Source organism: Lygodium microphyllum, chromosome 20 (genome assembly GCF_053477565.2).
Source record: "Lygodium microphyllum isolate KBCC chromosome 20, Lygodium_microphyllum_v1.1.10, whole genome shotgun sequence".
In the NCBI taxonomy this organism is placed as follows: domain Eukaryota; kingdom Viridiplantae; phylum Streptophyta; class Polypodiopsida; order Schizaeales; family Lygodiaceae; genus Lygodium; species Lygodium microphyllum.
Window position 1 is genome coordinate 107,702,626 of NC_141154.1, and position 15,040 is coordinate 107,717,665.

General features: G+C 44.0%; 1 protein-coding gene across 5 annotated transcripts in view; it reads left to right on the plus strand.

The window, feature by feature from the left end:
- LOC148019236 (mRNA export factor GLE1-like) overlaps positions 1-15,040 on the plus strand; it is a 150,493-nt gene that overhangs the window by 57,086 nt on the left and 78,367 nt on the right. For 3 of the 5 annotated variants that reach the window (XM_087660827.1, XM_087660828.1, XM_087660831.1), the window contains exons 3-4: positions 11,620-11,731; positions 11,814-11,962. The exons of 1 other annotated variant lie outside the window; for it this stretch is intronic. In XM_087660827.1, the coding sequence (XP_087516953.1) occupies positions 11,620-11,731; positions 11,814-11,962 (261 nt within the window). The remainder of the gene's footprint in view (positions 1-11,619; positions 11,732-11,813; positions 11,963-15,040) is intronic. One more of the 5 variants, XM_087660830.1, reaches the window with a different exon arrangement.

The following is a 15,040-nucleotide window of genomic DNA, read 5'->3' on the forward strand; positions in this document are numbered from 1 at the left end:
CAGAAATATACATAGGGGCAGAGGATATATCTACGTGTGTCTCCGACTTGATGACCTTGATCTCCGTCAGCCCGAGCACAGTCTATCTCAGCCAACAGATCTCAAGATCAGAATCTGAATAATGAATGACTGAGTGTGCCACCAATTGGCTATTTATAGCCAAAAAATAAAGAATGCCTGCACTAGGTGGGCTGCAGTAAGTGCAGCGGACTGAATAAAATAATGATAAAACAGTCCGACTGCAGCCTGCACTGTCCGACTGCAGCTGCTGATGTGGCACCCTGCTGACGTGTACTGTACTGCCTGCCGCTGATGTGTCCTCTGTCTGGCCAGGAAAACATGCTGTACCAAACCCTACTGTGCAGAAACCCTAACACAGCCAGGAGATGACTCAACCTCTGACACTTACATGGTGATCTGCATGAAGACATATATATACAGTAGCCTGAAGGGTTTGTTGAAAAAGGGAAAGAGAAGATGGTATATAAACTCAAAAGGAGTTTGTATGGGCTAAAACAAGCACTAAGAGAATGGTATCATAAGTTTAATACATTCATGCGGTCTCCAGGCTTTCATAGAAGTCAAGTGGATCACTGCTTGTACACCAAGAAGGCAGTAGATGGCAGCCTGATTATCTTGGTTGTGTATGTTGATGACATGCTGATTGCTCGCAGGGATAATTATGCCTCGAACTCACTGAAGTTGTAGTTGTCAGGTACGAAAGGTACGATACGGTACGGTATGATAAAATACGGTACTAATTGGTACCTTATGATTTTATAAGATAGGGTACGATATTAGTACAAAAAAAAATTAAGATGATTTTTTTAAATAACAAAAACCACAAATCATTAAATGATAGATCATAGAATACATGTTTAAAGTGGAAATAGCCATTTCATTACAGAATAAGATGAATAGATGAGGGTGACTATCGCCGTCGCATGGGCTACGCAAAACATGCGACACAACTACAGTCTAGTATATCTGATACAAAAAAAAGAGAGAGACCTATGTGACATGCCATATGAATGATGAATCTATGATGAGGCATCACTATCATCATCATCGTCATCATCATCATCATCATCATCATCATCATCAAAACCATCTGAGTGCTCATCAAGAGAGTCTGAAGATGACTCCTCGGCATTTGATGATGAGATAGACTCATACTTATCCTCACTGATGAGGTTACCGTCATCATCAAATGATGGCTCCCTAGGTGGCGGCTGTGTGGGCAAGGGAGGGATGTCATCATGAGGTACAAGATGTGAGCTACTAGAGCCCCGCCTTACATATGTCTACAAGCCACTCAAACCACCTCCCCTTGATGATGGAGGGCGTCAAATGACCATGCCCTTGCTACCACCTACTCGAACTCCTCGCCCACGAGTACCCTGACTGCGAGTGTCATGAGTATATGCTGCTATAAGCTCTCTATAGAGTTCTGCAAAAATCTCCTCCTCCTCCTCGTCCACCTCCTTATGTACACTCGGAAGAGTGTCGCTTGTCAACTTGAATGTATCAACATTCACCTACACAATGCAGTGATACACGTAAGATTGATCATGATTCATTGTAAATACTAAATGCTAAAGTCTAAATTGTAAAGTATAAAGTTTAAACTTCAAAGTTCAAACTTTAAAAGTTAAAACAACAAATTTTAAATGTTATGATTAAGTGTTTAAACTTTACCTGCTTCGGACTACCCATGCTCATCATAGCCCTTATCATGCGTAAGTTAGTGCGGCAATGGACTAGCCGCTCTAATTGTCGTGTGCTAAGCCGATTGCGAATCTTTGTGTGAATGAGAGAATAGATACTCCAGTTTCTCTCACATGCACTCGAAGAGCAATCCTGGGCAAGGACCCTCATGGCTAAGGGCTGAAGAGTCTCCAGTGCGTATCCAAAGTTTTGCCACCAAAATAAAGGCTTCACAAGTAACTCTCTTCTCCAACAAGTGGGAGAAGCAAAAGCCACATGCCCTCTCTGATCTGCATAGTATCCTAGCTCCTCTAGTATTGCATGGTGGTCATCGGCAGGGACCACACGAGTCAAATAAGCAAGTTGGTCTGAACGGAACTCTCTATCATCCATGACCGCTGTGACTTGTAGGCTAGATGTACCGATGCGGCAAAACCATGGATGGGCTTATGCATCGATGCCCATCTCCTCTCTGCTCTCTCTAAACCATGTGCACGCTGTGTCTCTGTGATCATTGTACAAGCACGTGCCTCCACCAATGCCACTCTAAAGAAGTGAATGAGAAGGCCCATGGGGATCCCTCACAATCACTCATACGTAACACCCTATAAAAGGGAGTCACGACAATGACAATGGCACGGACTTTTTGCCAAAACTGCTCATTAAGGCACAAGCGTTGCATGGCTTTGGCCTCCTGTATCTCATGCTTATCCCACTCATTCCATAGAGTGGACACCACTGTCTGGCGCAAGGCGGACCGCATCTCATAAAGGCACTCCAGCAATAACCACATGTAAGCAAAGCGAGTTGAAGAAGGCTTCTTCAACTCAAGTGTGCTATGCTCACGATACATCGCAAGCACCTTTACCTTTACCGTGAAGAATGTGACAATTGATGTAGCTTTGCGGACCACCTGCTTCATCCACTTGAGCTTCCCAATGTCCTCCATGAGTAAATTCAAACAATCACTTGTACATGGAGTCCACACAATGGTAGGGAACTTGGCCTCAAGCAAACGGCCCATGCGCAGATAATTTGATATATTGTCGGTAACAACTTGCACTACATTTGAGGGGCCCACCTACAACCACAATTTACAAATTACAAGTTATGTATAAATCAAATTTCAATTATGAATCATAATATTATCATAATGAAAGAAAGTGAAACAAATTTAAAAGGCAAATTGCAATGTATACCTCAATTATAGCTTGTTGAATGTGGCGGTAGATGAATGCGCCCGTTGTTTTTCTCCCCCTCTTGCCGGTATCTACGGCCGGCAAAAAGTAAGTGCCGAGTAGACATGAGACGAGTATGTTGATGATGCTCCGTTTCTTACGATCACTCCATCTGTCGGTGAGAATGGAGCAACCATATTTTATCCATTTGGCCCGAATAGGATCAAGGGCTCTATCAATCCTCTCCCTCTCTTCATCAATCTTTCTCGTCCTCATGTTATTGTATGTGACATCGGTCCATTCTTCACATGGACCCACATTGGCAATGGCTTTTACCATCTTCTTCCATTGCTTTTGCTTTAGGACATTGAATGCAATGTTGCACTCAATCACCATGCGTGCAATTTCAATGTCCACAAGTCGTTGCCTTTCTCTAAGAAAGGCAACTGATCCACGCACATGACCGGGTGCTTGAGAGAGAGACGATTGTCTCTCTGGTACCACATGAGCCTCTACTCTTTGTCTTTTACCAGAGCCGGATGCGGATGTGGAGCCCCCACCACCAATGGTAGAGGCCTCTCCTGCATCGGTTGAAGATACGCCCACCTTGGATGCTTCCTCGTTAGTAGGCATGGGAGTTGGTATCGATAAGCCACTTCCTTCTCCTCTTGTGGATCCCTCTTTCATCTTGGCGAGAATCTCCTCCGCAATGTTTGGAGGGCTCTCCTTGCATGGAGCAACTTGCCCCCTTATCTTGGAAAGATGTTGGAGAAGCCGAGTCGCACCACTTGTATAGCGCTTCCTGCAATACTTGCATGTCCAACGGTGGGAGTTGGACTTCTTTGTGTCCCTCTCCATATGGATCGCATGCAAATTAAAGGCCTCGTGCTTCTCACGAGTCATGGTGTCGATGACGAATAAAGAGGCCAGAGAGAGAGAGAGAGAGAGAGAGAGAGAGAGAGAGAGAGAGAGAGAGAGAGAGAGAGAGAGAGAGAGAGAGAGAGAGAGAGAGAGAGAGAGAGAGAGAGAGAGAGAGAGAGAGAGAGAGAGAGAGAGAGAGAGAGAGAGAGAGAGAGAGAGAGAGAGAGAGAGAGAGAGATGGCGTCGCGGACCTGCCCTGACTCCGTTGCTGCATCGACCTGATGCTTGGTCTGCTGGCTGTGTTTGGTGCTGCCTCCCTTGTGATCTAGCGACTTCCTGTGAAGACACGTAGACCTGTGGGCCAGAAGTTTTGCCCGCCGTCTAGTCGTGTTTGCTCCATCTTGTCAGCCTGACACCTTGATATCTTGCCCCTGGCAGTTCGGCCTTGACACCCTGCTGTGCTATCTTGCCCTAACACTCTGCTCTGCACTGGCCATCACTGCGCTGATCTTCCTGTGCTGATCTGCCCTGGGAGCTCGCCTATGTTTCTGTGATTGTTGACAGGCTTGAAGGTCGTCTTACTTGCGGATCGTGTTTCTGCATCTGACCCGCACAAGGATGACAACAGACTATTGATTTGTACCTATTTGTAAATACGCACAGAGAGAGAGAGAGCGCCCTGCAAATAGCTTCAGATCTCTTGTTAAAGTGGTGATACAACATGGCTGGTCTTGACATGGCCTTTATTGACTAAACGGTGGCAGCCCTTGATTCGGATTCTGAAACAGAGGAACCAGAGGATATGGTTCCTTGCATAGAGGAGATGCCACCTGATCCTGACTTCCAGTTTGTGGGCAAACGTACCAAGCATACTTTGGAAGATACAATGTATCATCAGGAACGTTCTTATGCTCAGGTTGCTTCTGATTCTGTGGATTCTCAGGATGTTGACTGGGAGCATTTGTTGGAGCTTGCCAACACTCTACTTGGTGATTATGTTCAACATAATCATGAAGTGTTTTCTGACTCTGAAACTGAAGATGTTCTGGAAGCCACTGTGGATCCTAAAAATGTTTTGCGCTCATTCTCAATGTTTTATGAACATCCTGTTATACTCTTCTTCACTGGTAGGATCCCAGTGCTTTCCTATATTCGCCAGTGGTTGCAAAGTCTACTACAAGGGGAGTGTGCTGAAGAGATTTTTGTTGGGCCCCGAGGCTTTTATGAGGTGCTGTTGAAATCCAAGAAGCATCGTGCTGATCTGTTGACTAAACTGCCATTGTTCTTTGATTGCCGTTTAGTCCATGTTGTGCCATGGCGCCCAATGGCAGATTTTCAACGCTTGCTTCAACACGAATGCCCGGTGTGGGTTGAAGTGGAAAACTGTCCGGCTGTCTATTGGCCACTGTTAAAGGATGCCATGGCCGTTGTGGGCACTGTTTTGGTTCCCCCGAGCCTAAGGGCCATGAATCGTAACTGTTTGTGTATGTTATGGGACACTCTGCTTGGAAAAGGCCTGCTTGGTTATGTCTTAATTACTCTGGCATGCATCCTTTGCACTTTCGTTTGAAATGGGGTAACTTTGTATGGCATTGTTTTTCGTGTGAAAAATTGGGGCATTTTATGGCCGAATGTCCAACAAAGCAACCGACTTCAAATCCTGAGCATATTTTGCCTCCCATGGAAGTTGTGGTGCTTGGTGCTTCGTCGCAGGATGCGACCCAGCCTCTTAAAGTTTTGGATAACGGCAAACAACATGTTTCGGGTTTGGATTCCCGTGACAATGACTTGGTAGATGTACGTGCCAAAAAAGGTAAAAGATTTGATGCTGGCATGGCGGATACTGTGCCTAATACTTCACAAGATTCCTTGCGTACTTATATGCGCAGGAAAGACATGTTGTCTTCAGAGCACACTACTTATGCTATGGTTTCTTTTGCTCCCGCAATCAGCCCACTAGGAAAGTATATACGGATGGTCCAAAGGGCCCACATGCTAAGTTGGCTTTTGATGCTAGAGGGAAGGTGATTACCCCATGGGATCGTCGTTATCCCCGTTCCATCCCCAAGACAGTGGATACACCGTCTACCTCTAAATCTGGCCGTCAGAACTCTTTTTCCGTGTTAGCTGATTTTTTGGATGAGGGAGTCCTTGACATTCTAGCAGAAAAGGTTAAATCGAGGCAAGCTTTGCCTCGTTCCTGATTTTCTTTTTTGAATACACATGAAGATAGCCACGTGGAATGTGCGAGGCATTTGTTCTCGCAATAAACAACATGCCATGTGGAGTTTATTGTATGAGAATCAGTGGGATGTCTTGTGTGCTGTTGAGCACAAGAGTCACGGTGAAGCAGGAAAAGTTGTGGATTGCTATGGGTTTCGCTTGTTTTATGTAGGGACACATGCCATGCATTATTTTGGTGTGCTTATGATAGTACATGAGAAATATCAACTTGTTCTTATTAAAAATGATGTATATGGTCGTTTTGTGGTGATTGAAGTTTTATTTGAACGAGAGATCTTATGGTTACTTGGGCTCTAGGCTCCAAATGACCCTTTATCCCGCCGGGATCTTTGGAATACTTTGTAGACCTCCTTGTCACTTGGCAGACGGGGATTTTTGATGGGGGATTTTAATGTGTGTTGATCCTTCATAGTCCACATCAGAGCATTCGGTGATGGACGCTTTGGAAAGCCGTACGTGGAATGCGTTTGCTCTTGCCGTACTTAAGCAAGATCTCTGGTCATGGCTACACCCTTCTTCTATAGGGTTTACTTTTCATTCTGCGCAGTATACAACTACATGGTCGCGGTTGGACCGCATGTACATCATGCAGGATGATGCTTTTCTTCCTGAGATGCTGGAAATGAAAGTGTTGCAGCAATATGCCTTGTCGGACCATTTTCCTCTACAGCTTGAGATGCTTGTACAACCCATTGCACCTTTTAAGCAATTTCTGGATAGACTCCCTTTGCGTTTCAACTCGTCTTATTTGAAGCATTCAATCTTTCAGGGTTATATGCAACAATTGATTGATAGATTTTTATTGGACTTCTTCTTTGAGAGCAATGCTTCTTTTGAACGATTGCTCTCTAATGTGCAGTGGGTTGTTCGGCAGTATGGGATCCATCATGCCTCTCTTTGTCGGCGGCGTCGACAAGCAGCGGAGAAATTACTGGCTTTGGTTCGTTCTCTACTGGTGGAGACTCCAGATGATGTATTTCTGCTGCCATTGGCTATGCGTTTGGCTGATCTTATTAAAGAGTTTCAGTTGAAATCTTATCAACAGGCCAAATTGCAAAATTTGATTGAGAATTTGCAAGATAGTGCTTGTCAGACTCATAAGTTCTTTCGAGCTCTCCATGCATCTCGTGCTTGGTTCTACTCCTTCACCTTCTGACCAAGTTACTCATTCCCGCTGAGTTTTCTATGATTTGGTCCGCAATCAGGTTCCACATGATATGCAAACTACTTTGGAGAGATATATTCGTGAGGCGGAGGTTATGGATGTTTTGTTACACTTGCCCAAGGATAAAAGTCCCGGTTGGGATGGTCTCACCAATGAATTCTTTGAGGTTTTTGCTACCGGACTGGTGAAACCATTTACGGCTATGTTTCAGCAGGTTTGGGAAACGGGGTTCATGCCTTCCTCATGGAAAGGACTTATCAAACTGCTTCCAAAAGTTCCTTCGCCGTCTATGTTGAAACATTGGCGACCAATTTCTTTGATGGGTTCTATGTATAAAATCTTTTCCAAAGTGATGGCGAATCGGCTCCATAAGCATCTTCCTGCCATTGTGCATCCTCTTCAATATGGTTTCATTAAGGGCTGAAACATTCTGCATAATGTCTTAAATGTGCAAATGGCTATTGACTATGCAAGGCACTCTAATCAGGAGGTGGTATTGATTCAATTGGACCTGGAAAAGGCTTTTGATTATCTAGACTGGTCTTTCATTGCAGAACTTATGTCTACTATGGGCTTTGGTACTTGGATGTCTTGTTTGATCTACACCATTAGTGCTGCGGCTTCTTCGCGAGTTATGCTGAATGGTGGCGTTACCGAGCCATTTGTCCTTGCACGCTCTGTGAGACAGGGTTGCCCTTTGAGTCCTCTCTTTTTTGCCCTTGCGTCTCATCCGGTTCTTTCGATGTTATCTCATATGGCAGCTTCTACTCAGTTGGCTAGATTGTCTCTTCCTTTTGGACAACACTTCATTAGTCAATCCTTGGCTGATGACAGCTTTATGATTTTGTGTGCGGACAAGGATAATCTTTGCAAAGCATTAGATGTTTGGACTCTCTTTGGTCATACTTCTGGTCTTCATATCAATGCTTTGAAATCAGCCATTCTTAGTTGCACGGAGTCAGATTTCCAGTCATTGGACTGGCAGGGAATGGTTGTTCCCCATGGTTCCATTGTCAGGCATCTTGGGTACCCTTTGGGTGTTGATGTTTGGCCAAAGCAACTACTAGAGTGGATTTCACAGAAACTGGCAGCTCAGACAATTATGTTGCCAATGCTCACATATTTCTTGCCATTGCTGCCTTGGACTACTACTACATTGAATGCAAGTACATTCGTTTCATGTTATGGAAGGACTCCTTGTATGCATGCATTTCATGGATTTCTTGGTCGCATGCATGTATCCCCAAACGCATGGGTGGTGGGGCTATTTTGGATGTTGAAACTCATATGCTGGCACTCCGTTGGTGGTCTCTTTTTCGTGCCATGTGCTTGGATCATCACCCGTGGGTCTTTATAGGCCGTTATTTTCTTGAGGATCACGGGCTTGTGCATGGTAATACCCAAATTCGGAGCTCTTAGTGGCATGTTCTTTATGTAGACTCTTGGTTTTCTAGTCCTTCATCATCTCTGCTTGCTCATTTGGTATGTTCCTGGAAATTGGTTTTCCAGAAGGCTCAGTGGCATCCAGTGGAGGACCGCTTAGCTACTAACTCTTTTCAACTGGAATTGTTGGCAACCTCGCGATTACTTTCTTGGGAAGGCAAACATGAGCTCAGACCAAAATTTAACCGCATGGCACGTTTGGGCTTGACTTCAGTTGTTGCAGATGCCATCCTTGCCAGTCGCAATGTGTTGATATCATTTCGTACAGCCAGGAGGCTTTTGAGGATCCCTCGTGGATACCGTGATTTATGGGGAGAGCTTTTGATGGTGCTCCAGAGTAGACAACCCTTTCCTGCCCTTGCTTCGGATCGTCCCTGGCAAGACTGGGACCTTGCAGGCCGGCTGAATTTGGAAAAGGCCTCAGCTAACCAGGTGTATCATCTTGTGATTAAAGATCATCAATGGCTGGTTACTAAAGCTAATACTGTATGGGGATTGCGTAAATCTTAGTCATGGTGGAAGGTAACTGTGATGGAGGGCTGGTTGAACAAGATACCTTTCGAATGCAAGGTCTTTCTTTGGAGGGTGATGATTGATGGTCTTCCTCTTGCTTCAGCCCTTTCCAAGCGTCGAATCTCCAACGGCAATTGTTTCTTTTGCACCACCAGTGTGGAATCGACCCGTCATTGATTTATTTCTTGCCCTCTCGCTAAGAAAATCTGGTCACTCTTGTCAGCGGTTTGGCGAGTAGTGGTTGGTTTCTCGCTAAGCCCTTTTGATTGGGTTTTTGTGCGGCCCAAATACCCCACACTAGCACAGTCGCATATGAAGATCTTGTTTCACTTTCTCAGATACTGGGGCTGTTGGCACAATTGGACCATTCGGAATGCTTTTCTTTTTGATTCAGCCTCTAACGTTCAGGGACATATTGCTAGGCTTAAAGGTCTCTTGCATTGGCAGATAGATCTCATTCGGCACTCTAACTCACTCCCTTGGGAGGACTTACTTCCTTGGCATATGACAATTTCTTCTGCGTCTTTGCCATGACTTTTGTAACTCTTTTGTTGTTTAGTACTTTATAAATATAACATCCATTATGAAAAGAGAGAGAGAGAGAGAGAGAGAGAGAGAGAGAGAGAGAGATGCTTGAGTCTCGACTCTTGACTCTTGAAAGTTGAAACTTGAGTCTTGAAAGTTGAAAGGAAGGGAGACTCGAGAGGCCCGAGGGTTGGGGTAAAGTTGAAAGAGCAAGAGTGAGAGAGAGGGAATGGAAGATGAGAATGGCAAATGCTTTGATAGGGTAAGAGGGGATGGGAGATGAGATTTGACTCTTTGAGAATGGCAAATGCTTTGATAGGGTGCGGGAAAGAGGAAGATGAGAATGGTAACTTGTAAGTGCTTGCCGAATTGGTGTGGAAGCATGGAGGAGAGGAGCACCTTTTGTAGATGAGAGAAGGGTCAAAGTTCAAAGTTCAAATAGTCAAAGTCTAAAGAGAGAAGGAATCCAAAGTCTAAAGAGAGGGCTGCAAGCTGGAGCTTGGAAGGAATCCAAGGAGGAGCATTAACTTTTGCATGGATGATGGCTGGAATTTGGAAAAGGGGGGTGGGGTGAGGTATCCAAGGCTTCCCACCCCCCAAAAAGCGCAAAGTGCAGGAAAAGCGTGAAACACAGGACGCTGGGGTGCAAGAAACGCGGAAAGAGCATGTGCAGGCCAGGTGGCCGAAAGAGGCTAGTTTTATCATATGAAATCGTGCCGTACGGACCGTTTCGTGCCACGTACGGAGGCAACTATGGCTGAAGCAAAGTCTTCATGGCAGCTTTGACATAAAGGATCTTGGTGATGCAAATCACATTCTTGGCATGCGAATACTCAGAGATAGATCAAAAGGCCTACTCTATCTATCTCAGCAGGAGTATGTCTCCAAGGTTTTGCAGCGTTTCAATATGGAGAGGGGGAAAACAATTGGGGTTCCATTGCCTCCATATGTGAAACTTAGTGCAGAGGACAGCCCTACATCTAATGATGAGAAGGCTGAAATGGCCAAGATACCATATGCTTCAGTTGTTGGCAGTTTGATGTATGTTATGGTTGCTACACGTCCTGACATTGCCTTTGCAGTGGGAGTGGTTAGCAGATACATGGCAACCGCTGGCAAGAAGCATTGGGATGTAGTGAAAAGGTATTATGAGATACCTCAAAGGTACAAAGGAGTTGTGCATCTGCTTTGGAAAGCAGAAGGCATCTGTTGTTGTGTTTACGGATGCAGACTATGCTGGTCATGCGGATTGCAGGAAGTCCACTTTTGGGTATGTGTCATTGAGCTTGTCAAAGTACATACAGATGATAATCTTGCAGATCTTCTCACGAAGGGTCTTCCAGCAGAGCGGTTTGCTCATATGATGGGAGTTGGATAGATATATGTATTTCAGCTTTGTACATACCTAGACTTAGCTGATTCTTTTCTTCTCTTAAGGAACATTGCCTTTAGGTGGGAGGTTGTTGGGAATAAAGGCTCTCGTTCCTTTAAATGTGCTTGGGTGTGAGCACACCCTTAGCACTTGTACTTACACATATATATATCTATCTAAAAACCTAAAGGTACACTTGTCATTGTACCTACAAACGTGCTCACTCTTTGCTATTGCTCTCTCTCTCACACTCTCCTTCTCTCCGTGACTAAGGAACACCCACCATCTTGATCTTCGTGCCCCTCCCGGTCTCTACACTTAGAAGAGAAAGTGATTGAGCAGACAGAAGCCATAGATTTTGTTTAAAATGTGTCCTTATAAGTGATTGTAGCACAACTTTTAGGAGCAATTTGTGCAACCTAATATTTTAGTGTGTCAAAACTCGTAGCTCAGGTTGAAAACTTTTAGTGCTTACAGTGGCTGAATATAAATTGGGAGCAACATTTGTCACTTAAGAGTAGAAAATGGTGTCAGGGTTGGAGATATAAAAATTCTTGCTGTTTCCTTTAGTGACCTTGCAAGAAATCTAGTTTAATTTCTGTCACCCTTAGTTCTGCTGCAGGGATCTTGGATGTTGCGAATGGACCTTGCCTATTGCCAGAGAATGAGCTAGTTGGAGGATCTTTGTTTGAACTAGAGCGTGACAGACTTCTAAAAGTGCAGGTTTGTTAGCCTCCAACCAGTTTGCTTTCACCAAATGTGGTGCATGGCTTTTATTTCTCATGTGGTTTTTCATCTCAAACAGGAAGAAACTAGAAGACAGAATTTCTTAATGCAATCAACAATTGAAGAAGAAAGTCGTCGACTAGTTGCAACCTTTGAACAAATTGACAAAGAGGAGGCAAGAAAGCATGAGTTAGCTCAGAGAAAAGACAAACAATACCAACGAAAAATGTGCATCTTTTAGACTTCCTCTTTTCATCTAAATGAAGATCATGGACTGTTTGCAACCTGTTATAGATCTGGACATACTGTTTTCCATGTAGATAGCTTATGCGACAGTTTTGTGGAAAACTTTTAAGTCTTAAAATGTGGACATTACTATTTTCCATGTAGATAGCTTATGTGACAGTTTTGCCGAAAAGTTTAAGATGACGTTGATTTGCCAGAGGAGTTCAAAGCAACAGCCAGTTAAAATGTATAGATTTTCTGGAGGGATAAGTTTATTATGTAAGACACAGTATGCTTAATTCACAACCAAACATATTCAGTTGTTTAACTTAGGCTGTTCAAATGTGGGGGCCTTGTACATATTCATAGAGGGCCAGCCTGAGTGTACTAGCTTCAGTTGATATTTCATTGTTTGTCTTAACTATTTGAAGGAACTGTCTTTGCACATGAGAAGTGAGTGTATGATGTATCATTCATTTAATCCGCATTTCAACTAAAGTAGCTCTAGCTTTTATTTATAATAAGGCCTTGGTGTGTGGGTCTGTCAATGGTTTGCAAAAACTACTTTGCATTGCAAAAACTAATGACTTGTTGCTGAGGGAGCAGACAACAGCAAATTTCTACATCACCAAAACATATCTTCAACTTCTGATGGCATAAGGACGTACTATGTACTGATCTCACTTAGTGGGTGAGTTACCTTCTCGGCTGGTGTAGATTGGAATCAACCTATATCTAAGCAAGAGAGACTTGTTAGCAGTGATCATTTCCTATCTCTTCTTGTATCCATCTCTTGGTTGTGAGCCTCAGTCTGAGTCAGATGAGGACATTCGGAGTTCTGGCACTGCCCATGTCTGTTTTTTCATCCTGGACACATCTATTTTTGATGGCCTCTTGGGGTGTGTGCATTCAGTATATATGCTGCCCGCTTTTGCTTTTTGTGGCAGTTTTCCCTTTTGTGGTTCTCTTCCTTACTGATTGGTCATTCCTTTTAGGCAAGGGTCCTCTCCCTCTTTTACGGTTTTTGATTGTTGGCTGGCCCTTTCAGCTCTGGGTGGCCCTTCTTGCCGCTGGACAGATATCTCTTGTAAGGAGTGGCCCATGTTGGGGGAGGTAATATCTTTTCTATGCTGGTGAGACCTGTCTTGATTCAACTATCTTCTTGGCCCTTAGGCAGCTGATGGAGCTTGACGCGGAGCTAAGAGTGAACGTGACGGATAACACACACAGAGAGTAGAGAGCAGTCGAAAGGAGAGGTAGCACAACGCCTTTGATATTGGGTACAAAGACTAGTGTACCTCTTTAGGGTCTTGGATAGATATATATAAAAGTACAAATGTGCTAAGGGGTGTGTTCACACCCGTGCACATATAAAGGCACAATGGCCCTTTATTCCCAACAACCTCCCACCTAAAGGCAATGTGCCTTAAGAGGAGAAAAGAATCAGCTAAGTCTAGGTATGTACAAAGTTGAAATACATATACCTATCCACCTCCCATCATTTGTCAGCAATGAGCAAACTGCTCTGTTGTTGGAAGACCCTTTGTGAGAAGATTTGCAGGATTATTATTTGTATGCACTTTGACAAGCTCAATGCTCTTGCTGTCAAGTGCATCTCTAATGAAGACGTGAAAGCCATAAGGTCTCCTTGCATGCCTCAGTGGGAGCCACATACTCTGCCTTTGTAGTAGACAATGCAACACAGTTTTGTAGCTTGGAGATCCAAGAGACTGCTCCTCTTGTGAAAGCAAACACATACCCAAAAGTGGACTTTTTGCAGTTCGCATGACCAGCATAGTCTGCATCCGTGAAGCCAACGACAGATACCTTCTGCTTTCCAAAGTAGATGCACAAATCCTTTGTGCCTTTGAGGTATCTCATAATACCTTTCACTGTTTCCCAGTGCTTTTTACTAGGGTTTTCCATGTATCTGCTAACTACTTCCATTGCAAAGGCAATGTGAGGATGTGTAGCAACCATAGCATACATCAAACTGCCAACAACTGAAGCATACGGTATCTTGGCCATTTCAGCCTTCTCATCATTAGATGTAGGGCTGTCCTCTGCACTGAGTTTCACATCTGGAGACAATGGAACCCCAATTGTTTTCCCCGCCTCCATATTGAAATGTTGCAAAACCTTGGAGATATACTCTTGCTGAGATAGATGGAGTAATCCTTTTGACCTATCTCTGAGTATTCGCATGCCAAGATTGTGATTCGCATCACCAAGATCCTTCATGTCAAAGCTGCCATGAAGACTTTGCTTCAGTGAGTCCAAGACATGAGTATCCCTACCAGCAATCGGCATGTTCAAAACCAAGATAATCAGGCTGCCATCTGCTCCCTTCTTGGTGTATAAGCAGTGATTCACTTGACTTCTATGAAAACCTTGAGACTGCAGAAATGTATCAAACTTATGATACCATTCTCTTGGTGTTTGTTTCAGCCCATACAAACTCCTTTTGAGTTTACATACCATCTTCTCTTTCCCTTTTGTCACAAACCCTTTAGGCTGTTGCATATATATGTCTTCATGTAGATCACCTTGTAAGAATGCAGTCTTTACATCTATCTGTATGAGTTCCATATCTTTAGCTGCAACCAATGCCAAAATGGTTCTCAATCCAGTCATCTTGGCTACAGGAGAGAAGATCTCATCAAAGTCAACTCCATGTTCCTGCTTGTACTCCTTCGCAACCAATCTTGCTTTGTACTTTGGTGAGGAACCAGAAGTTAACTTATTGTAAACCCATTTGCATGGAAGAGTTTTCTGCCCGTTAGGCAACTGCACCAAGTGCTAAGTGCCATTTTTCTCAAGAGATTCCATCTCTGACAACACGGCTTTATATCATTTCTTGCTGTCCTGTCTGTTCATTGCTTTCTGAAAGCAAGTTGGTTCACCATAGTCTGTCAACATGACATAAGCAGCCACATTGTTTGCATCATGAATGAATCTATCAGGTTGTCTAGTAGCCCTAGACGATCTTCTAACCCAATGATCATTGTTTGCTGGCTGTTGAGCATGCAAATTTCCATTCTCAGCTTGTTGTCCTGGCATTTCAGCTTGCAAATTAGCATT